Below are 24,733 nucleotides of genomic sequence, written 5' to 3'. Positions count from 1 at the left end.
AGCTGGGTGTGATGGGGCACATCTATCTATAATCCCAGCAAGCTGCATGTTACAATTCTGTGTTTGTGGTTGGAAGAGGCAGAGGATTTGGCCCTCGAGGATCTCCACTTGAGGCCACATCTCAACAAATAGACAAACAGAACTGATAGAAATACAAGAAGAAAATAACCATTCTAAGAGTTTAGGATTTCTCTTTTTTGCTGTTGTCTCAACTACATCTGACTTACCACCAAGAAAAAGATAGAGCAGTATCCCATATCAGGATTCTGAAAGAGTTCTGCCTAGTTTTCTCAGATGCAACAGCTCTTTTTTCGTTGTTGTTGTTTTAGTCATGTTCTATCATAATTAAGTTAGGTAGGTACAGCAGCAAACCAAGTAACATAAACTTAGGAACAAATATAGCCAGCGCATAGAAAGCATCTACTTCAAGTGTTGGAAATGAAAATGTGCAACTTTCTAGAAATCAAAGGAGCTTTTCTCAGATCTGCGTGTTTTGGGCATAAGGCACTGTGTTTTACCCAGTAGAAGAGCAACAACAAAAGACATCAGGTCAGCCATGTAGACTGAAAGGAGTCAATACAGAGACCTGCTGAGTTAGGAAGGAGGTAAGGCCTAAGCTGCTGGCTGTGCTCCTAGTATAATGGGAACCCTATTAACTGTACATCTGCACCCTGAGCATTGCACACTCTCTCACTCTGGAAAATAGTGTAGATCATGACTAGAAAACCGAGGCCCAGAAGGGGAAACGTCCATGGCCAGACCAAGTGGGAATCTTGCACTCAAGTTATGTGTCTCCAGCTGCATAATGCTACAGGGTAAGGAACTACTAGCAGGAAGTTATGCTATGGACTTTCAGCTGGCCTCATCTTGGCTTAGTAGATGCCTGCTATCTAAAAGCTACAGCATGCTGCTCCAGTGATAGCTCCTGAGAGCAGCTTTTCTGAACCCACCACTGGCTGCGAGGGATTGTCTTCCTCTGGACTCTGTGTATCTGGGCTGTAGAGTAAGCAAAGGAATGGATGCCTTTAGGATGCAAGCTGTATGTCACAGTCGAACCACTTACTCTGCACTTGGGTTTCCTAATGTTTGGCGTTTGGGCAGCATCACAAGCCGTAAAAAATAGTAACTTCCAGACAGTTGAGGTCTGATTCACCAACATTACTGTAATTAACGGAAAACCTGTATTTGTTCGCTGCATTTTTATCCTAACTCACCCGGATGCTGGATAAATAATAAACTTAGAGATTTAGAAAATAGCTTCTCTTTATCTGCCAGTGCTTTCAAGGGCTCGTGCTCAGGCGTCCCCGATGCTGATGCTGTGAGAGAGCTCAGGTGCAGGGGCTGTAGGTACTGAGGGAAGTGAGCTGTGCTGTCTCCGGGCACAGAGTAGTGGACAGCTTCCTTAGAAGTGTGGCGCTCAGGCGTGATGCTTTTGGGTGGTCTCCATTATGAATGAATTTTGACTGAGGCAATGGTATTAAGCCTGTTGTCTTTTCCAACACTAATCATCATTAAAATGATGACTGACCTCAGTGATTATGAAACCATTAAAAAGGCATCTGTCTGGGCTGAGTTAGCCAGATGGATGTGGTTTTGAGCTTTCAGGTAGCCAAGTAGGACTTTGATAATGGTGCCGATTTCAAGATGCTTGTTTACAGCCCACCTCCAACCCCTGATGTTTTCTGTTTGATTTTGAGGCCATCTCTTCTAGCCTGGGACTGGCCTTGAACTTGCTATAAAGGTGAGGATGACCTTGAACTCTTGATCTTCTTGTTTCTTCCTCCCAGGTACTGGCGTTACAGACATACACTGACTTTATGTGGCCCTGGAGGTGGAAGCCAGGGCTTCTTGCATGCTGGGCAAGGGCAGCTCCAGCTCCCCCGTGCTTTAGTAGTCTCTCTCACTGCAGGCCACACTGTGGTAGGCTGTGCTTGGCATGTCCCCTTTGGCCTTAGCACTGTACAAAGGAGTTAGGAGAATGGCCTCTCAATTTTCAGAAGCCTCTGATCTGACTAGGAAGTAAAAGCCTTCCCCGAGTTGGCAGAGACCCTCGAGTGTAGCGTTTATAGCTCGGTGACCACAGTTAGGAGGCTTTCTACATGTTGCAAACTTCTGATTCCACAAGTTAGTGCTGCTGCCTCATAAAATGGCGAGGAGACTGTGATGTAAGGGGTTTCTGTGCTTTGCCTAGGGCCACACGGCTGGTGAGGGCAGGGGCCGCATTTGCGATGTCCTCCTTGCCCACATGGCTTCCAGGACGGCTGTCATCGGGAACCACATGCGTGTGATGAGAAGGCCTTTGGTCTGGGGCCCGTTCCTGCTCCAGCCCGGCTCTGTCTCCTGTTTCCCTCAGAAGAACAGTCTCACTTGTTCCCCTCTCCACACAGGCTAGAGATGGCTGAGTTCCAGGATGGCCTCAGTTGCTCTCCTGGGATGGACGGGGATGTCTCTGTCTAACCTGGCCTAACTCTGTTTCTCTCTCCAGAGAGTCACTTCTTTCAGAAACCAACCACAAGAAGTTGACCTCTGTCCCCCAACACTCTAGATCCCTGCTTTCTAGAGGTGGGTTGTTCAACTCTTTTCTTCCTCAGCTAGTAGTGTGCCATCTGAAGCAAGTGTTTGAAGAAAATATGCATGCTTTTAGTAATTCTTCTCCCCACCCGCTCTCTCATTTATTTTTCAAGATGGGGGTGGGCCTCCTTGGCTGACCTGGAACTCGGAGATTAGCTTGCCTGTGCTTTCTGAGGGTGGGAGGCATGCCCGACTACACTTAGCCTTAGAACATTCTGATATTTCCTATGAGTTCTAATGTTTCCCATTCTATTTTATTTCCACTTTCAAAAATTGTTACACAGGAACTACTACCTTAACTTCATATGTATTTACTTGAAACTAGCCTTCTTCTTGTTACAGTGTAAAATGAGCAAGGACAGGCTGATGCTCTTTTGCCCCTGTGATTTGCTCTCTATTCCTCTGGTCACTTAATTTTTCTGTGTAATTTTCTCTAGGAAATTTTGTTTTCTTTCTGTGTTGTCAAACTGTAGGAGGTAGGGGGAAGCTGTGGTCAGGATGTATTGTATGAGAGAAGAGTAAATAAAAATTAAAAAATAGAAATAAAAGACGTTCAGAGGGGGAAAATCTCAGACAAATTAGAGATATTCGAAAGTAGAACTAGAAAATGTTTCCAGAGCTTTGTGGTTTGCTGGGTGTGGCATCATGTGTAGAAATCTGATGTGGATGCTGTGTCTCTGAGGTCAAAGGGCAATGCAGAGTCCTCTCTCCTGGCTTTGGAAGGTTGGCAAGGTGATGGCTGACAGGGAGATTTCACTGGCTGGACCAAGCCAACGCAGTGACTGACAGGCTTCTGCAGCTTTTCACCAATGTGTGTTTGTGGAGCTCAATTTCTCCGTCACTTTTCCTTTAAGGCCATGAGGTTGGCTGGTGCATGGATGTGAAGCTTTCTGACATCTCTTCATTGGCTTAATGCTACTCTCTAATATGAAATGCTGGTGAGTTAGAGATACGGCATTATTAATCTTGTGTGTGTGTGTGTGTGTGTGTGTGTGTGTGTGTGTATTTATGAGATACTGATCTCAATTGTAGACTTTGCACTTTAAGTATTTGTACGTTCTTTTCCACTTTTTGTTATATTTTATTATTTAAAACAGGTTTTAAATTTAAATATATTTTGATCATATTCTTCCCCTCCCCCAAGCCTTTCTCTGATGATGGCTGAGCAAGGCATTAATCATCAGCAAGATATGATTAGGAGCAATTTTATCACTATCTTCCTTCCTTCCTCCTTCCTTCCTTCCTTCCTTCCTTCCTTCCTTCCTTCCTTCCTTCCTTCCTTCCTTCCTTCCTTTTAGACCAGTATTATTTGCTTTCCCCAGCTCTCTGACCTATCTAGTCTCAGGTTCTTCATCACTCAGGCAATGTTGGATATGGGTTACATCTCATAGAGAGGACCTTAAATCAAGTCAGTTATTGGTTACCCCTACAGCTTTGTGTCACCATTAACCTAAAACCCTAGTATATCTTGCAGACAGTATACCATTGTAGATAAAAGGTTTGTGGCTGTCTTGGTGTTTGTGTTACTCGCTGATAGCATGCAGAGTACCTTCTGTGACAAAGATGATGGAACATAGGGATGAAGGCTCTGTGTAGATGCTGTTTCAACATCTCCCTGTTCTATACAGGTGTTGTCTTCAGCAATGGGTCTTGCTGTCAATGTGTGGAGAGCAACCTACAGACTTGGCAGCAGTCTGGGCTGTTTGGGAATTCCCAGGGACCTCTTGAGCCAACAACTCAATTAGATGTAACCTAGTCCTGGTACTGGAAGCTTTATTGGGTGGGAAGAGATGGCCAGTTGGGATTCTGTCTCCTACATTTTTTGGCAATTTCATTTAGATCACCTTCACATATGTATATGTTTTAGGAAGTTTCTATTGTATTAGGTCTCTATACAACCCCTCAAATGCCCCTTAATTTTATAGCTGTAAACTTTGATTCATAAATTTATTTGGAAAGACATGATCCACATTCCTCTGCCCTCAGCAAATTCATAGTGGAAAGCTGTTCATGCTGTAGGGCTGCTGGTCCACAGAACCCTAGCCACCTGCTACTTCTTATTCACAGTGTGAGGAAGTGGGTAGCACGAAGCCTGGAGGCTGGGCCCTTTCTCGTCCTGGCCCTTTCAGCCTGCAGCTTTCACAGGCCAGCTGAGGATGGTGTAGGATCTTCCTGAAAGTGGGGTCAGCCCTCTGCCAGGGCCTGAGTTTAAACTGTACGCATCTCTGGGGATGCTGTTCTTGGCTGAATAGTCACGCTGTGCTGGGTCAGGGCTGCCCCTGGGCTATGGCTGTGGCCGTGCAGGAAGCATTGCATAGTCAGGAGTCTCAGCCTGTGTGTTGTGTGGAATTTACCACACACAGACCCTGGCTTCTGTGTTTGCGTCTGGCATCATTAGTACATAATAGATGTGAACACGCACACTCCTTTCTTTGAACTCTTATGATAAAGAAGGAGCGAGTCACTTGCCTGAGTCCACACGCCTAGTAAGTGGCAGTGCCAAGGCCAGAACCCAGGCTCTTTGCCTCTGTTCTCCAGAATGAAAGTGCTGCCTGGTATGCCCCCTGCCCCAAGGTAGGAGCTGGATAGCTCTGGCCACAGGGACAGGTGTCGTTACAGCAGCCATGACTGTGTGTAGACTGTGAAGACTTTGATGACTCCACTCCCAAGGGTACCCTTAATCTGGTAGGTCAAGTGGCAAGATGAGAGTTTCTTAAACCTTTTCCACTCATGAGTACTTTGCACTTGAGAAAGGTTTTATGTAATCTTAGATGTCATGGTTGATACCGACTTTCACCTTGAGCCAGAATCTCATAGGAAAGGAGCCCCTGGGCATGCCTGTGAGGGGTCATCTAGATTAGGTTAGCCCCTGGGCACCCCTGTGTGGGATTTTATTGATTAGTTCAACTGAGGTAGAAAGAGTCACTGTAAATATGGACTGCACCCTTTCTTGGCCAGCCTGTACCCTAGACTGAAAAAAAGGAAGTGAAATGAGCATAGGCATCCACTGCTCCTTGCTTCTTGACGCTGGACACAATATGACCAGCAGCCTCCTGCCTCCACAGCTTTCCTGCCATGACTGTGAGCCATATCAACCCTTATCCCTTAAGTCTGCTTCTTGTCACAGCCCTGAGACAGTAACTAAGACTCTGAGTTTATAGGTAAGTGAAATAAACTTACTGATTATAAAAAGAAATGTATATTAAAGCAATTCCTTGATGTGTTTATAATTCTACCATTTATTAAAGAGGGAAGCAAATTTTCATAATAATGATATGGGTGTGCACATTGTTTTTTTTTTAATGAAGAATTAAGTCTTGAATGCATATCTAATAGCACAAGTCATGGGACATCTTCAGTGTTTCCCAAAGTTAATTGAAATTTGGATTTTATGATGGCCGTGGTGAGGACACCACCTCACATAAATGTATAACACAAAATGGCAGAAGTATGTTCAGAAACATTTCAGAAATTGTTAGAAATTCTGTCCTAATCCTAAGCCAAAATTCATGGAATGATTTTTTTTTTTTTAAATAAAACTCAATCTAACAACTCCAACAGCAATTTAAAAAAATAAGACATTCAGACACAACCCAGTTCAAAGATATTGTAATCTGATATTTACTTGCTAAGGCAATGATGCTGGGAAAATATTCAAGGACTTCGTTTCCCATAATTAAATCATCATGTTTCGGCCAGGCATGGTGGCGCTCCTCGGGAAGCAGGGGCAGGCAGATCACTGTGAGTTTGAGACCAGCCTGGTCTACAAAAGTAAGTCCAGGACAGCCATGGCTACATGGAGAAATCCTGTCTCAAAAAACCAAAACCAAAACAACAATAACAAATAACATAAAAACACATCATGATTCTATAAGAGCAGAACACTTTAAATGTACAGTAAAAATGCTGCATTTCATAGTAGATGGTAGTCTTGACTCTGAGCTCAGGCATCTAAGGCAGTGTTCATTGGTGTTCATGGGTGCTGTGTGGCATGCCAGTGTGCACAGTGCATGTGTGTGTGTGTGTGTGTGTGTGTGTGTGTGTGTGTGTGTGTGTGTCAGTCATGAGATTGGAACCAAGGCTCCAGATGAAGCCCCATGATGCAACACAGGCAAGCTCTGCTGCAAACACCTCAGGTTCAGCACACATTTGAGTTCTGATTAACTTCTGGTCCTTGCATGTTTAGAAACTTAATACTGTTGCCAAGTTATTTGTGACCTTCACATTCAAATCAGGTTCACTGTATGTGGCCACAACCTACAACCCTAGTTGGTGGCACTGTTTGGGCCATATAAAGAGGTGTTGCCTTGCTGGAGAAGGTGTGTCCCTGGGGGTAGGCTTTGAGGTTTCAAAAGCCCACACCATTACCAGTTAGCAGTCTCTCTCTGTCTTGTGCTTGTGGGTCGAGATGTGAGCCCTCAGCCACTGCTCTTCTGCCATGATGGTCATGGGTGCTAACCTTCTGGAACCATGAGCCCCCAGAGTAAGTGCTCTCTTTTAAAATTTGCTTTTGTCGTGATATTTTGTAGTAACTAAGGCAGCAATCTCTTGGTCCAGGTAAGAGGTAGCAGGCATGAAGGCAGTGTAGAACTGTGTTTTTCCCACTAGCTAAGTGCACTGTAGGCTCTTCAAAGCGGACGGCATGACTGCTGGTTTTGGTTGGTGCTGGATTTTTTCCCTTCACACGACATCACACATGTTAGCATTTAATGAACCCCTCTGTGTGACTTCAAGCCACCAGGACACAGGCACCTCCAGTACCTGTAATCTCCCAGCTCTGCTGCTGAAGGATTTGGTATGAATTTCACATGACAGGCTGCCTAGGTAGCTTTCCCTTGTCTGGAACTTTGTAGTAGCCAGATGGTGGGTACCATGTCAATGACCGGAGCAGCTCTAGTCTTGCGGTGTTTTGTTTTGTTGTTGTGTTGTGTTGTATTTTGCAGTGTGTACATGTGTCTGTATGTTGACCAGTGTCCACAGTTTATGCATGTTGACAGTTGGGCAGAAGCTCTGGTTTCTCTTTAACCGGTGATGCTTCACACCAGCTTTCCCCAAGTAACCTGGATGGTATTTACAGTGTTGGTCCTGTGGTGATGCATACCCCCAGCATCTTCCAGCTTTCTAGGTGCTTGCAGTGTTTACTGGTGTGGCCATGGCTTGCTCGCATGGACCCAGAGTCTGGATGGCATGGTAGCAGCCCAAAGAAAAAAGGGAAGCATTTGCCAAGTGTTTTTGGTTGACACTGCTGAGAGCCAGAAATAACTAAGTCTGTGGACTTCACATGTGATGTGTAAACCGTAATCTCTTTCCGGCTGTCCTTTCTCTAGCTTGGATAATTGACAAGATAAGAGACGGGAAAGCCTTAACTTGAGCTCCAGTGGCAGCTGTGTCCTGGTTAAAGGAAAATTAAATGAGATGCCGTTTTAAATTCAGAAATTGGTGAATTTAATCGTAGACAAATTGGAAAGCTTTCTTCTGGTTTTGTTAATAGGGAAAAGGAATGACTTCCTTGTTGAAATGAAAATGTTTGACTTTAAGCATACTGATCCCTGCTATTTTGGAATGTTTGATGATTTCTGCTCTGCAAAGGAGGTAGACATGTTTGGTTTGTGTTGTTTGTAACAACTATGTCAAGACTTCTTTAAAATGATAGGCAGTCCAAATTGTCACATGATCTGAGCACCATAGACTCCCAGGGAGTCAGCAGAGGACTTGGGGAAGAGGGATAGATGAAACAAGGAGCATGTCCCCGTGCGGGGCATCATGGGAGTCAGTAGACTGGAGCAGAAGGACCATGGGGGGGGAGGGAGCCACGAGGTGAGGGAGCATTCATGAGGCTGAAACAGGCTTGCAGAGTCCGTCTGGTTGTGGGGGTGTCAGTAGACTCCAGCCTCGTGCTTTCCCGAGTGTCCCACCCACTACTCTCTCACTAGACTCCCAGGGGGAGTCCCTGTAGCATAAGTGCAGTTCTGTTGTGCTTAGAAAGTTTTGTGTGTGCATCTGCCATCCCTCTAGAGGATGCGGACATCTTGGATATATTTGAATCAGCCTGGTATGGAGCAGATACCCAGTAAGTGTTGTTGACTGAAATCAAAAGGGGTGGGGTCCTCATCCCTCTTTTAGAGGCAATGATTTTGAGGATGTGGGCAAGGAAGTGGGGAGCTGCCAGATGTGGGGTGTCCCCACCAGAGTTGCCTCCCCCCACCATGATCAGGTAGGAAACATGACAAGTGAGAGGGACTGCATATTCGCCCGAGTGCCGAGAGTGCCGGAGCCCAGGGTAGAATACACACCTAAAGCAGTGTATTTGGAAAGTGTTGCCTGTGTGACCTCCAGAGAGAGTGGCTGGCAGAGCCATAGGTCTTCTGTAGAGAGGCCCTCCATTGATCCTGTGTGTCAGAAGGTATTTTCAATGGAGTCTTTTCTTGGTAAATGAGCCACTGCCGGCAGTCTTTGTATGTAGCCAGGGCTTTTCCACGTGCTAACCCAAACTGGCTTTTATAACTGACAACTATCAAGAGGCAGGCTCCTAACTGCCGCTTACATCTGATCCAGGGGCTAATCAATTGGTAATGGGGGCCAGTGGCTACCTCTGTCTGAATCTGTGTGTCTGACTTTCTCTCCCAGTCTTTGGCCGAACCTTTCTTGGTGTTGGCTTTTCTCTCAGCTTCAGGCTTACAGCCTTTGAGAGTTAAGTCAGCCAGCTTCTTATCTGTTGCTGAAGTGCAAATCCCAGGATTAGTGCTGACTGGACCTCCCTGGTGTGGGTGGGACCTTTGCCTGTCCTGAGTCAGCTGCCCAGCTCCTGATGCCAATTCCTGCAGCTCGTGGAATGATAGCTAAGAAAGCAGTAGTTCCTGGGAAACAGGTACGGCCCTGCCACCTGGGAGTGTTGCTGGATGCCAGGGACCCTAGTAGCCCACTGCATGTAGAATGACTGCTCTCTGCTTGTTGGTAAAGCGTCAGTTCCCAGCACTCGGCTGGTGACTCAGGAGAGTGCACATCAGCTTCCTCTGCTCCTAGCTATGCGGTCCCTTCTGCTCAGAGACCAGGTGTCTTTGAGGTTACCCCGCTGGCCTCTCCATTTGTCATTTCTGGGCGTATTGGAGCCAGCTTCTTAGGCAGGGTTCTCTTGCACCCGGTGGTTCTAGGGTCTCTGGAATACCAAAGGGTCTCAGGAAAGTTGTATAGGCCACTGCATCCATACACATCCTCATAGATGGGGACACTGGCTCACCTTTGCCCTCCTCAGGGCAGCATTTGGCCAACGCTGTGGCACAGTTTGCAAAGCTCCCTGCTGGATTTTCACTGTAACTTGGTTAGACTTAGCAGGCATGAGTTATGCCTGTTTTCTATGTGAGATAACGGAGAGTCAGGAGGGGTAAATAAGCAAGTGACACCACGGTTGGACTCAGGGGACACAGATGTCATGTACAATTTATACAGAGAAGTGGGGGGTGGGGTGGGCAAGGACATACCAAAGACTATTAGAGTCATTTTTTTGTCATGTAAATGTGCCATTAAACTACCCATGGGGGCTCTAAGTGCATACTTCATTGGAGCCTGCAGGGGACCAAATTAGCTTTCCTGGCAGCTGCCTAGTTTGGAACAGAGGCCACCTGCCTGGGCTTCACCCACTAGCGTTTTACTAGGGTTGTATTGGTTTATCAAAAGGGAGCAAGAGCAGCCAATAGCTCCCTGGGGTTACCTTTTGAACTGTGTGAGACAGTAAGTGGGATTGTGTCAGCATGCTCAGCCCGCATGTGCGTGGTGACCTCGGGTGACCCAGCCACTAGGAGGAATAGCAGCTGCTTTTAGTTCTTACTATCCTGGGATGGCTGTCTTTGGGGTCTCAGGGACCTACAGGAGCTGCCTGCGAAGCTGGTGTTTGAGCTGCCTTGCCTGTCTGGTGAATTGTAGTTTTCCAGCTGGGAAAGATCATCTAATTCGGTCTGCTCCCTTTATGCGTGAGAAAGGGAGGCCAGACCCTGTCACCTGCATGCGAGGCCTGTCATAGCCATCTGTCTCTCTGTCCTGGCCTCTTTCTCCTGCCCTGATGCATTAAGCCCCTGCCTCCGAGGACACCTATCACCATTTGTGTATAGTCTTTTCAACCTCAGTGCCTAGTACCCTGGCCCCACCATGAGGCACAGACAGAGGGCAAGTGGCTGCACCCAAATGCAAGGTTCCCTGCACCTGGGCAAAACCAAAGGGGACTTGGCATTGTAGACCTTATCAGCAGGAAGGGGTGCCTGGTGCTATTTAGACAAAGCATGTAGATTTGTCACTTATTCTCTTACAGGGTGTCCAGCCCACATATTCATTTACAGATATTGAGTGTCTAGTAACGTGATTGGCCTTGGGAATCTAATGATGCATGAAGCAGAAATGACTCCAGGCCCTATAGACAAGGACATTTTTTTGAGAGACAATATTAGAGAATTCTTAAAAGTTGTTTTAGACTGATAGAGATTATACATATTTATGATGTACAACATGTTTTAGTATATAGGATACATTGTAGGATGGAGGAGCTAAGCTAATTAGCATACCCATATTTACCTACATACTTTTTATGGCAAGAATGTTTAGACTCTTAGCAATTTCCTACCATATTATACTTGGTTGTTGCTCCTGCCGTTGTACAGTTGATATCGCAAGTTTCTTCCCGCCTAACTGAAATCCAGCTCCCTCCAACTACTCCTCTCTCTGCGCATTTCTTTGCCTTTTTTTTAGATGCGACACATCAGTGAAATCCTGAGTATCTGTTTGTCTTTCTGTGCTTAGCTTATGTCACTGAACAAAATTTCCTCTAGGTTCACCCCATGCTGCAAATGTTGGCGTTTCCTTCTTTGGGGAGTATTTTTCTCTTCAAGGGAACTGCCTTCTCTTTATCTGCACATCCCCGATGGACACTTAGGTTAGTTCTGCACGCTGACTGCTGTGTGCAGTATTGCAGCGAGCATGGCAGCATCTGAGTCTCCTCAGCAGCCTAACTTCATTTCCTCTGGCCATTTCCCTCTTGTGGGTTTGTTGTTTCAGATGGTAATTCCACTTTAAAATCTCAGCGGGACCTCGTACTATCTTACACATGGATGTACTACTTTATAGTCTCACCAACTGTACACGAGGATTCTTTTTCTCCACGCTTGCCAGCACTTGATCTCCTGAACTTTGTGTGATGGCCAGTTCCGTCAGGTGTGAAGTGCTGTCTAGCTTGGTACAATTCCACTTATGTAATTTTTGGTTTTGTTACCTATGCTTTTTGGGTCATATCTCAAGAAATCTTGGCTCAATTCAAATGTAGAGAAAATTTACTGTTTTCTTCCAGTACTTTTACTTTATATGTAATTTACATTTCCGTAATAATTTGTTATTTGAGTGTTTTCCCACATAATTATTGGTCATTCTTATGTCTTTTTTTTTTTTTTTTTTTAAAGAAAAGTCTACTCATATCCTTTGGGAAATTTAAGAACATATTGTATCCTTGCTAATGAATTAAGTTCCTTATGTTATTTGGATAATATTTTTCAGTTATATGGTTTGCAAATATTTTCTTTCATTCTGTAAGTTGCCTTTTATTATATTGCTGTTTTTCTTTTCTCTGAATAGGCTTTTTAGTTTGGTGCAATTCTGTTTCTTTGATCTTTGCTTTGTTGCCTATGCTTTTAAGATCAAATTTTAAAAAGTCTTGACTTAGATCAAATGTAAAGAAGTTTTACTCTGTTTTCTTCTAATACTTTTACTTAACTTTTTAAAATTGAAGTATTTGATTCATTTTGCTTGGTTGTGTATGTGGCATAAAACAAAGAACTTGTTTCCTTTTGCCTATGAATACCCGGTTTAACCAGGACCTTTTATTGAAGACGCTGTCCTTTCTCTATTGTGTGTTGTAGACACTTTTTTCAAAGATTAGTTGGTTGTGTATGTGTAGGTTTATTCCTAGAGTTTTTAGTAGAGAGGTAACTTTTTAATGAATTAGGAGTACGAATTCTAATTGACTATGGTAAGATAGAACAGTGGGTTCTAGTTTTGTCTGGGAAGTAAATAAAAGTTTTGCTGAGAAAGCATTATTTAAGTCAAGACTTGAAGGATAGGTCAAATTTTTCTGTTGAAAACGGAGTGGAAAAATATAGAAAAAAGGAACAGATGTGGCCCAAGGGCATTCATGGCATGAATCAGTGGCTAAGTCCAGGCTTAGAGAAAGCAAATAGGATAGCTATATGCTCTATGCTTCTTTTTTTAACCCACACAACTACATAGGGCTTGTTTTTTATCCATGTATCACCAAGCTATAGCATGATTCTGAAGAGGAAAATTTTTATATTTGGAGATAGGAACATTGGGTTCAGTGAAGCACATTGGGCAAAGAGCATAAAAACAGGATGACATTGTGTGTGCGTGTGTGTGTGTGTGTGTGTGTGTGTGTGTGTGTGAGAGAGAGAGAGAGAGAGAGAGAGAGAGAGAGAGAGAGAGAGAGAGAGAGAGAGAGAGAGAGAACACAGGCTGGCCATGGTGCAGAGTAGAGTGTTCTCATAGATGGGAAGTAGAAAAGTTGAGAGACCAACTGTAAGGTAGAGATACAGGCTGACTTTACCCCTTGGCTGGAGATAGGATGAAATTTGAGGACCAGATAGATATTTCTTAGTCACTGTCCCATTGCTATGAAGAGACACCATGATCAAGTCAGTTCTTATTAGAGAGAACATTTACTTGGAGGATTGCTTACAGATTAAGACGTTTAGTCTATCATCATCATGGTGAGAGCTATGACCTGATCCTTAGTGAGAGAGAGAGAGAGAGAGAGAGAGAGAGAGAGAGAGAGAGAGAGAGAGGGAGAATATGAACACTGGGCCTGGTGTGGGCTTTTGAAACCTCAAAGCCCACTGCACACCCACACCCACACCCAGCAGCACATTTCCTCTAACAAGGCCACACCTCCAAATCCTTCTAATCCTTTTAAATACTGCCACTCCTTGGTGACTAAGCATTTAAATATATAGGCCATTCTTTTTTATTTTTATTTAATTAATTTATTCAGATTACAACTTAACTGTTATCCCATCACTTGTATTCTCCCATTCCTCCCTCCCTCCCGCCTTCACCCTATTCCTCTCCCCTAGGTCTAAGACTGAGGGAGATCTCCTCCCCCACTATATGGTCATAGGCTATCAAGTCTCATCTTGGTAGCCTGCTTATTCTTTCTTTGAGTGCCATCAGGCCTCCCCACCAAGGAGAGGTGGTCAAATATGGGGCACCAGAGTTCATATCAGAGTCAGTCCCTGCTCTCCACATAACTGTGGAGAATGTCCTGTCCATTGAGCAGATCAGGGTAGGGGCTCGATGTTTACTATTGTATTGTGCTTGGTTAGTGCCATAGTCTGAGCAGACCCCCTGGGCCATATGGGTCATTCTTATTTACACTACCACAAGGTAAGATGAAAGTAGCCTTTATTTCAGCAATTGGACTGTTTTACTTCAGACTTGTCGTAGAAAGAATTTATAATAACTTAGGTACATTTTTTCCTTATTACATATACTAGGATCACAAGTAGTTGTAATTTTTTTAGTTTTCTTTATGTCTGGTTTTATTACTTTATTTTTCACCTTTTTTCCTTCACTGTTTTTCTAATAGAACCTGTGAGGGTTTTTTTGGTTTTTTTTGTTTTTTGTTTTTTGTTTTTTTATGGTATGTGCAGTGGTAGGTACTAGAGTTACAAAGACAGGAAGGAATGATGATTGGAAAGAGAGAGCTGAGGAGTGCAAGGGCACTGGCTGGGCATACAAAGAAATGACTAAATCATCTTCTTACAAGCCAGGGAAATCTTCTCAAAGACATGGGCCATGTACATGGATGAGCAAAGCCAAGAAGTGAATGTGGTTGGCTGTTATCTGCTTCTGTAGACCTGTCAGCCAGCCAGCTGGGGGCTCTGAGGTCAGATGCTGAGCTTTGCTAAGGAAGAACCAGCTGGGGATGGATGCATGCATAGACAGATGGATGTATATTGATGCCACAGTGCACAGCACAAGAGTCCTGGAGAAGAGGACCAAGTATTCCAGCATCTCCCAGTCCCTGTGGGGTGACAGTTCTGGTGTCCTAAAGACCTCTGTGGGGTTAAGTGGTTTAAAGACTGGAAATCAGTTCAGAAAAATATTGACTTAGGGTCTGTCCCAGCGTTAACAATCTGCTGTCTAAGATGATAAACCAAGTTCCAGAGCTGGATTTGAGGGCTGGGGAAATGGCTAGTGGGCCAGGTGCTTGCTGTGTAAACAGGAACACCCTTGAGTTGGATCCCTGGAACCCATGTGAAAAGTCTGGGCACATTGGCAAGCGCTTGTGGTCCTGGCAGTGGGTAGGTAGATAGCTGGCTCCCTGATGCTCCGTGGGTGGCAAGCTCAATTGATATGCTCCAGGCAAACCACAAACCAAGGCGGACAGCTCTTGAGGAAGAATGGCAATTGAGGTTGATCTGTGTCCTCCACATGTGTGTGCATTTACACCTGCACCTGTACACACATGCGCCCACTAGAAACCCTCACCCCCATCTTACAAGGAAGAACTAGATTTGAGCCTTTATTTCTCTGGTATAGTCTCACAGGAAGCTTGGTCTTACATATAGTAGTTTCAGGTGATGTCTTTCTAAAGGACAGTCTGACCAGCACTGCCTACTCAGGACCTCTGTCAGAGAGCAGAAACCCCTGCTGGGACTGGCTGAGTCATGTAGGCCTGGCTATACTTGCCAGATAGAGGGGGTTTTAATTAATCAGTCTTCCTGGTGAACTGGGCAGGGGTTGCTTTCCTGATGCAGCCTTGGCCTGCACTTTGTGAAGAAGGGTTAGTTTGTTCAAAGTCTGGTGGGTTCTCGCCTCTGCCTCCCCAGCTTCCCCCTGTTTCTTCCTTGCTGTGGCTCTGTATTTGGTGCTCGCCGCTCTCTCTGCTACAAACTTCTGTGCCTCTGCGCTGTAGGTCACTTTGGCCTCTTGGCCTCCAGACTCTTTCCTGTGTTGCCTGGCTTTCTTCCTATCTTCTTTTTCAAATTCACTTTCTTTCTTGAAGCAGGTAACTGTTACTCTTCCTCAATTGTTGTTTTGTAATAATAATAGTAATAATAATAATAACAACAACAACACTCAATTTATTGTCTCTTAGGAGTCTTTCGTAATGTCAGAATTGAGCACTGGATGTCACTGGCTTGTAGGCCAGTTGGTCTACCACCAGGTTGTGCTTGCTTGTTTGGTATTTGGCAAAATCCCTTTAACGAAGAACCGTATTATAGCAATTTTCTATCTCTTATAACTCATTCCATCAAGTAATTCACTAAAGATTTTGGGAAGAGGAACCAACATCTTTAAAAGAGAGGGTGAGGAGAAGAAAGGATGGTTATAAAAGAGTTAACCATTCAGTCATACTAATGGCCCTCATATTATTGTGGCATAATCACTTATAAATAAAAGGCAGAGGGGAACACAGCTTGTTTGGTAGGTGTACTCTATGTTCTCTGCCCTTTTTTCAGTTCTGAAGTATGGTGCTCTCTTGACATAGGGATGTAACTGCTATGAATATTGATGGCATGGCAGCCGGAACTATTTCCTGTCTGGCCTAGTAAATAAAGCAAGGAGGATGAAAGGGAAGAGGAATTTTCAAGTCAGTGCTGTTTTTAGATTGTCTTGTTCTCTTAGAACTAGGAATCTGGATGACATATTGACAATGTACATTTGGTGGTAGACATGCTTGGAGGACAGCAGGTGGGGATTTTTAGAGATTTTGGCCTCTGGTTAAAGACACATTTTTTTCCCCTTGAGTTTTCAGAGTTTATGTTCCTTCTGTCTCCCAGTGCAGAGTCAAACCTTGGCCCTCACAGTATTTCTGTATTTATTTTATTTGTGGCCCTCACTATATTTATTGTATTGTGTGTGTGTGTGTGTGGGGGGGTGCTGTGTGGTGTGTCCTTACATTCCAGTGACGACATCCTCTCAGGATATGGCAAGGAGGGGATAAGGAATCTGGGTGGCAAACAGAGCAGCAGCCTGCAGGTCTGCGTGTGGCCTGGTGGGGTCATGGTCATACACATGTGCTACTCTGGAGCATGCTCAGGACTGCTTAGCCTAGAGGACATGGCTGTGTGAGGGGAGTAAGGGGCAGGAGTGGGGAGGAGGACCAGAAGGTTAGGGGAGGGGCACACAGGATGAGCCAGCCAAGAATGTACCTAAGAGGCATAAATGGGTAGGAATTGGGTATGAGTTAGGGCTTTAAAATCATAAACAAACATACTGATTCTGTCTAACTGAAAAGAGAGTTTTTCGACTTCTGTGACAGTGTTCCAAGGATCCAGGGAGAACTGGAGGGCAGGCTTGGAAATGGTAAGGGCCAGGGCTGGCTAGGTGGCTCAGTGGGTGAGGATGCTCGCTGCCAAGACTCATGACCTGAATTCAACCCCCTGAATCCACACAGTGGGAGGAGAGGCACACTCAACACACATGCACATGTGCACGCGCGCGCGCCCACGCACACACACACATACACACACATGCATGCATTCATGCACGCACGCACATGCGCACGCCGGGAGCATGCTACAAGCCAAGAATGGTCTAGGGCTAGGGCTAGGGAATGCAAAGCTGATCAGTTGGCTTTGATATAACCAGTGGAGAGTCAAAATGGTGGCCACTGTTCTGGATGCACAGTCTGCAATCAGATAGTGCCCTAGTGACCCAGAGGGAAGATGCTGGTGACAAGCTGTGAGAAAGTTCTGTCCTGGGGCAGCCCGAGACAGGAGGCAGCTGTTTGGCTGCAGAGGCCTGCAGCCTAGGGGTAGCTTAGACATTTCCATAGAAATGCAGAAGACTGCTGCATCTACTGCAAGCAAGTGCATAAGCGCATAGATATGTACCATTTTTAGGAAGGTCTGTAGGAATCATCCTGAAATGAATATTTTAATAGATGATTTCCAAAATAAGAAGTTCCTATCCAGAAGCATTTCCTTTAGAAAGCATAAATTTGCACTTATAAATGCATGTCTACAATAGTGGTCACATGTAACAGCAGCGTCTGCCTTCTCTTGTGTGACCTTGGAAAAGGAAGGGCAGAGGAGCTGTGGCTAAGGTCTTCTTCGGTTCTGGCACAGGTGGAAAAGTGCTCTCCTGCAAACCCTTGTGATTTTTAGAGGTTCTCTGTGTACACACTTGAAACTCCCATGTCACACTCCAGACCACAGTATTCACAACTGGGGCCAGGGTTGGGATGTTTTTCTAATCCTAGTTCCTTCCGTGGTGCCTGTAATATGGAGGAAGAGCTCACTCTTCCCTGAGTCGTATTATTCATTGGAGCCTTCTGTAATGGGCATGTTTACGAGTGAAGTGCTTGATTCTAGAGGCTGGGGCCATAAGGGTGATAGCAGCAGAGGACTCTAGAGCCCACAGAAAAAACTTCTCATAGTTGATGCTGGGTTTTGTTGTTGTTGTTGTTGGGTAGACTGAAGCCAGAGAATGCTGGTTGGTTATAGGTGGCCCTGTCTATCTGGGTTGCTTGTAAAATTGGAGCTGTATAAAGAAAACATTTATAGAAGGAGCCTATGTGTTTAGACCTGTTGATTGAGGTATCCTTGTCTGCTTGTGGGATCCTTGGGTTGGAGTTGGAGAGGTTCTAGCCACCAGGCCGTGCTACAGGAGTATGTGGTGATCAGAGGGGAACAGCCATGGGGTCAAAGATGGAGACAGAACTGTATCCCCAGGAGGCTGCTTGGGGGTCCATCGTCGGTGCCAGACAGGGGGAGGAGGCATGCCAGTCATTAGGTAGTGTCTTCGGGATCTGAGTTCCAGAGCAAAATAGGTGCTTGTCCAAGGTGACCTTGCCTTGCAGTGCCAAAGCTGGCTTTAACTTGAGATGTCAGAAGAAAACCCAAGAAACACTAAGGGCAAAGCTTGTCACGTCTCTGTTCTTCCAGAGGGCGTTCTGTTTAAAGCCATCCTTGAAATGTTTGTTTCATCCTTGTGCTTTTCTGGGCCTAGACTGGCAATCTCGGGGGAAACATGCTGTGTTGTGCAAATGTGTGCAAGTAGAAAACATGTCCGCTGTGTCCTAGGCAGGCTCATTGCGCATGCCGCAGGGCAGGTGGCAAAATGCAATAATGCAGCCTGGAATGATAGTGTTTAGCACTTAGCTGCTTATGAGAAATTCAGCATTAAAATTAAAATGTTTTCCCGGCCCAGGTGCAGGGTAGTGGCTGTAGTTCTTCTCATGGGGAAATTGTAGGGGGAAGTGCTTCTATCTCTAAGCTGTTGATTCTAATCATTGTTTCTTTTTCTTCGCCCCCCCCCCTTCCCTGCTTGGTGCATTTGTTTCTCTTTACAGGAAAAAGTAGAATATGCCTTCCTGATTATTTTTACAGTGGAGACATTTCTGAAGATTATAGCGTATGGACTGTTGCTGCATCCTAATGCTTATGTTAGGAATGGATGGAATTTACTGGATTTTGTTATAGTAATAGTAGGGTAAGTCCCTCCTGCTTTGGGGAAACGTTTATCTGGAAAGTGGAGGTGTGGCTGGGAGGTAAGGGGAGCACAGCCTTCTTGGGGAAGATGGCTGTCCTTTTGTGGGTGATGGCACCAAGACCTTTTAGGAGTTCCTTTAATGTTGGCAGGGCTGCTGTCAGTCCCTGGGCAGAGCCAGGTGTGAAGATGGCTCATGACTAATGCTGTGCTTGGGGAAGTCAGTGACATGCTGTTGGAGGAAGTCTCAGCTGCTAATGAGAGATGATTCACCTCACAGGGCCTTGACTTTCCACAAATAGACCTGCCTTGCTGGTGGGTGGAGTCAAGGAGATGCAGCTCCTAAAACTTAGCACCCTGCTAGTTAAAAACATGTGTATCATATGACAAAGCCTTCCTAGCTGCGAGGTACTCTGTGGTTTAATATCCTTTCAGTGAAACTATTATGTTTTTTTATGCTGACTTGTGGAAGAAACTCTGGTATGCTACTTTCCCATTTTAAATAACAAAACATGCATCTGAACAATGTCGCGTATTTGGCATATGGTAAAATAAACTAGAAAATGCAGAGAAGCAGGTGTTCTTTCAAAACCATGTTGTGTAAGAAGAAGATGCTGCTAGCTTTAGTTAAAAAAATGTTAGAATTAAAAAATAGAGGCCTGTGCTGTCCTATTCCTTCTACTCCCTGAAATGTTGCCAGCAGAAGAAACAGGAATCAGGTCTTTGAAGCAAATATCCACCAGGGAAGACAGGATATAGCCCTGCTTTGGGGCTTCTTACCCCAGCTGTTGTATAACTTTCTCCTAAAATTAGGCTTCATTCCATCAAGAGAACACTAAAAAGATTAATTTATTTCTACTTTATATGTATTAGTATTTCATCTGAATATATATCTGTGTACTGCATGCACGTCTAGTGCCAATGGGATCCAGAAAAGGGTGTCCTGTCCCTCAAACTGGAATAACACACAGTTTTGAGCCACTGTGTGGGAGCTGGGAATCAACCCCAGATCTACTGCAAGAGCGGCAAGTACTTCATTGATGACATGTCTCCAGTTTTGAGAGAGCTTTTAAAGCCACCCTATGCTTTCATATCCGTGGCTCTATTCAGTTGCCTTTTGTATTGAACACTCTGGGTTATCATTTGGAGTATCTGTTTGTATCATGAGTCCTCTGGTTTTTCATTAGAGATTACTTTTCCTCCCTGTTAGGAGAGCAGCTTAAATTTGGGGATGTTCTTTTACCCTAGGAAGTGAAAATGGGGCCCAGAGTAGTGGCCTGTCGGATGGTTAGACTTAGAGGGGAAAGGTTAGCTTTTATAAAAGCCTCCTGTTGTACATTGGCACCTAAGTCTATGTTGCAGAGGTGATGCATCTCAAAGGAATCGGTGGCAGATAGGCATGATGGCAGATGCCTCTTCTTATTTGGCACACCTGTCAGGGAGTGGCAAGCTGGAGCCTCAGATGTCTCTCAGTTCTGTCATAATCCTGTTGTGCCTTTTCCTGCCACTGGATTTTTATTAGACTAGAGAATGGGAACCCTTAGCTTTGTTTCTTTTGTCCTCAGGCTGTGATCACCTTGGCTTTTTTTTTTTTTTTTTTCTGGAACATTCTGCCCACAACAGAACAGCACAGGGACAGGGGACCAAGCCAATATGGTGATCTTACCAAGTTTAGGGGATAAAACCTCAGGAAACCTGAGAAACTTACAGTGGGGAGGGAGAGAGCCAGAGAGCAATAGAGAGAGATCTGTGCATGTGCTTGAGGCCCCTGGAGTTTGGGTTGAAACTAAGCTATATTCCACGAGGCCAAGAAAAGAAGATTGTTAGGGAACAGAGAAAGACAGGACACAAGAACTGTAAAATAAATAACAACCAGTTTGCTTAAGACTGAAGAGTGTTTGGGATCCAAATCCCCAGACTAAGTTACTGCACTGAACACTGTGGACTATCAGCAAAAACCCCGGAAGAGCCACTAGTAGTGGAATTAACCTAGAACTAGACTAGAGCTTGGCAACCCATGTCCAGGGGACCAAATTCTAGCCCATCTGCCCCACCACCTATTTTTATAAATAAAGTTTTATTGTAACATAGCAGCACTCATTTGTTGACACCTCTGGGTTGAGGATTCTAGTCTATAAAGCCTTAAAATATTTACTCTCCAGCCTTGTACAGAAAAACTCTACTATCCTTGCTCTAGCATAAAGACTCTTTGAAACTTTGAGGAGCCTGAAGGAGAGAGAACTGATAAGCAAGTAACTTAATTGCCCCATAAAATGAAACAAGACTTCTCAAAGGAAAATCAAGATCTAAATCCTTAGGTGATCATTCTAAGTGCCTTACCTGAAGTCAGGCAGTACTAGATATACAAAGAAGTGTGATCCCTAACAGGAGGAAAGTCTATGAATAGAAACAGACCCAGAAATTACAGAGATAATGGCAAGGGACTTTATAAGGTTTTAAAACAGCAGCCATGAATGTGTTTGTGGACTTAAAGGTAATATATGACTACAATGGGGAACAATGGAATAATAAAAGAAACTCATGGAACTTCAAGAACTGGAAAGTACATCTGAAATGAAAAGGTCCCTAGATTGGTTCACCAGCGTATCAGGCAATACCAAAGGCAAACATATCAGGAAACTTGAAGATGTAGCAATAATAATTAAGGAGAATAAACACCGCCTCACTAACTTGTGAATTATTAAATGTTCTAACACGTGTGTATTTGGAGTCTTAGAGGCTGGAGGAATGGCTCAACAGCTAAGAGCACTGTCTGCTCTCACAGAGGACCTGGGTTCCCAGAACCCACATGACAGCTCACAAGCGTCTGTAGTTCCAGATCCAGGAGACCCATGTCGTCTTCTGGGGTCTGTGAATACCTACACACACACACACACACACACACACACACACACACACACGCACACACACACACACACACACTACACATAAAACATGTAGAAGCACATATACACTCATGCATAATAAATACGCCAGCAATCTTTTTTAAAAGGAAGAGCGAGAAAAGTCCCTGAGGTAATGGTTCTAAATAATTCAGATATGATGGAAAATGAACTCAGAAGTTCAAAATTCTTAGCAAAGCTTTATCAAAAAACCCAGAGAAAGGTGTATCACAGGCACAGGAAAAAAATGCTTAAATAAATAAATGGTAAAGAGAATCTGAAAACGGAAAAAGAGGTATCTCAGACCTTTCAACATCTGTACAAGCCTGTAGACAACAGACACAACCCAGAGTGTTAGGGAATGTTAGCTCAGAGTTCTCATCCTTCCAAAACCCAAGTCAAAATGGAAACTTTTTTAGACAAACCAAAGTTGAGACTTCATGACTTGCACCTCGAAAAATGCTAAGACAGCTTTTCAGGCTGAAGAAAAATGACATCAGAAATGAAGGTTGGGTGGAAGAGGGAGGGAGGGGATAACAATCAAGATGTAATGTGAATAAATTATATTAAATAAAAAAAAAAAGAAATGGCAAATTCTAGATGGGATAAACTTGAAGATACTTATTCTCATTTTAAAATCCCCTTAAAGGTAATTGTCTAAAACAAAACAAACAGTGTATTGTGTGCAGCCATATTCAGTGGCTCATGCCTCTAATGTCAGCAGGGGAGAGGCAGAGGCAGGTGGATTGCTGTGAGTTCGAGGCCAGCCTGGTCTACAGAGTGAGTACAGGACAGCCAAGGCTACACAGAGAAACCCTGTCTCTAAAACCAAAAAACCAATGTATTGTGCTTTTGGTGGCAGCAGCGCATCTTACAGTGGCACAGAGGACAGAGATGTCATTGTGGGCTATTGTCAGGTGTGCACAGTACTAGGATGAGAAGTTAGAGCACAAACAGTTAAAAGTGTAGACTGCAAGTTCTGGAAACCAGATTGACAGACTATCCACCTTCTACCCAAGAGCCTGGAGACATCTCTAGACGAAGCCCATTGCTCCACATCAGCTAAGCATTTTGACATCTGCTTTAGCAAGTAAGGCTTTGTTGTAACCCAGCTATACTTATATGTGTGGCTGTTTGTTCTACCTGATGTTTAATGACAAAGTTTACTCGTGACTCCAGAGATCCTGAGGTCTGAAAATCCTAAAGTATCTGCTCTCTTTCCCTTCGCAGACGATGCCCTCTTGGCACTATGCCTACACGAGCCCCTAGAAATGCAGAGCCTTAGTTATTACTATTAAGACAACAGTGGAGACTGACTGTAGTAGAGAGACGCACGAGAACAAACAAGTCAGCCCAGGGAAACATAGAGAAGGAGAAAACCAAAGTAAACAGAAAACAAGTAACAAGACAGAAGGTTTGACCCAGCGCAGCCCTAATGTATACCCTGAGTTTGTCAGATTGCCATTTATAAAAAATAAGACTCAACTTTCTAAGGTCTCTTTTTTTTTTTTTTTAAGATTTATTGATTATTTATACAGTGGTCTATATGTACACCTCAGGCCAGAAGAGGGCATCAGGTTACATCATAGATGGTTATGAGCCACCATGTGGTTGCTGGGAATTGAACTCAGGACCTCTGGAAGAGCAATCGGTGCTCTTAACCTCTGAGCCATCTCTCCAGCCCCTCTAAGGTCTCTTTTTAACCTTCTTTAATGCAAAGACAAATAATTTGTGACTAAACAGATAGAAAAAGCAGGTAGAGGGGTTATGTCAATATCCAACAAAGCAGACTATAGAAAAAGTAGTTACCAGGCATACAAAGAGAGACGTTCCATAACCATAACGTTTATTTATTGAGATGATATAAGAATCCTCATTGTTCAAATATCTAGTAACAGAGCTTCAAAGTATTTGAGCAAATACTGTTAGAACTGAAGAAAGAGAAGACAGATGTACCAACAGATGATGTACCGACAGATGTACTGACAGATGTACCGACAGATGTACTGACAGATGATGTACCGACAGATGTACCGACAGATGTACCGACAGATGTACCGACAGATGTACCGACAGATGATGTACCGACAGGTGTACTGACAGATGTACCAACAGATGATGTGCCAACAGATGTACTGACAGATGATGTACCGACAGATGTACCGACAGATGTACCAACAGATGTACCGACAGATGATGTACCGACAGGTGTACCGACAGATGTACCAACAGATGATGTACTGACAGATGATGTACCGACAGATGTACTGACAGATGTACTGACAGATGTACTGACAGATGTACCAACAGATGTACTGACAGATGTACTGACAGATGATGTACCGACAGATGTACTGACAGATGTACTGACAGATGTACCGACAGATGATGTACTGACAGATGTACCGACAGATGTACTGACAGATGTACCGACAGATGATGTACCGACAGATGTACTGACAGATGTACCAACAGATGTACTGACAGATGTACTGACAGATGTACCGACAGATGTACTGACAGATGTACCAACAGATGTACTGACAGATGTACTGACAGATGTACTGACAGGTATACTGACATATGTACCGACAGATGTACTGACAGATGTACCGACAGATGTACCGACAGATGTACTGACAGGTATACTGACAGGTATACTGACAGATGTACCAACAGATGATGTGCCAACAGATGTACTGACAGATGTGCCAACAGATGTACTGACAGATGTGCCAACAGATGTACTGACAGATGTGCCAACAGATGTA

The 24,733-nt window shown here is 44.3% G+C and overlaps 1 protein-coding gene across 4 annotated transcripts in view; it reads left to right on the top strand.

Moving 5' to 3' along the window:
* The window catches only part of Cacna1d (calcium voltage-gated channel subunit alpha1 D), a 303,221-nt gene that overhangs the window by 129,411 nt on the left and 149,077 nt on the right, over window positions 1-24,733 (top strand). For all 4 annotated transcript variants that reach the window (XM_051140971.1, XM_051140957.1, XM_051140975.1 and 1 more), the window contains exon 4: window positions 18,923-19,062. In XM_051140971.1, the coding sequence (XP_050996928.1) occupies window positions 18,923-19,062 (140 nt within the window). The remainder of the gene's footprint in view (window positions 1-18,922; window positions 19,063-24,733) is intronic.

This window comes from Acomys russatus, chromosome 3 (genome assembly GCF_903995435.1).
Source record: "Acomys russatus chromosome 3, mAcoRus1.1, whole genome shotgun sequence".
NCBI lineage: Eukaryota > Metazoa > Chordata > Mammalia > Rodentia > Muridae > Acomys > Acomys russatus.
Note: the sequence above shows the minus strand (reverse complement) of the source record. Positions and strands in the feature narration are given on the sequence as shown.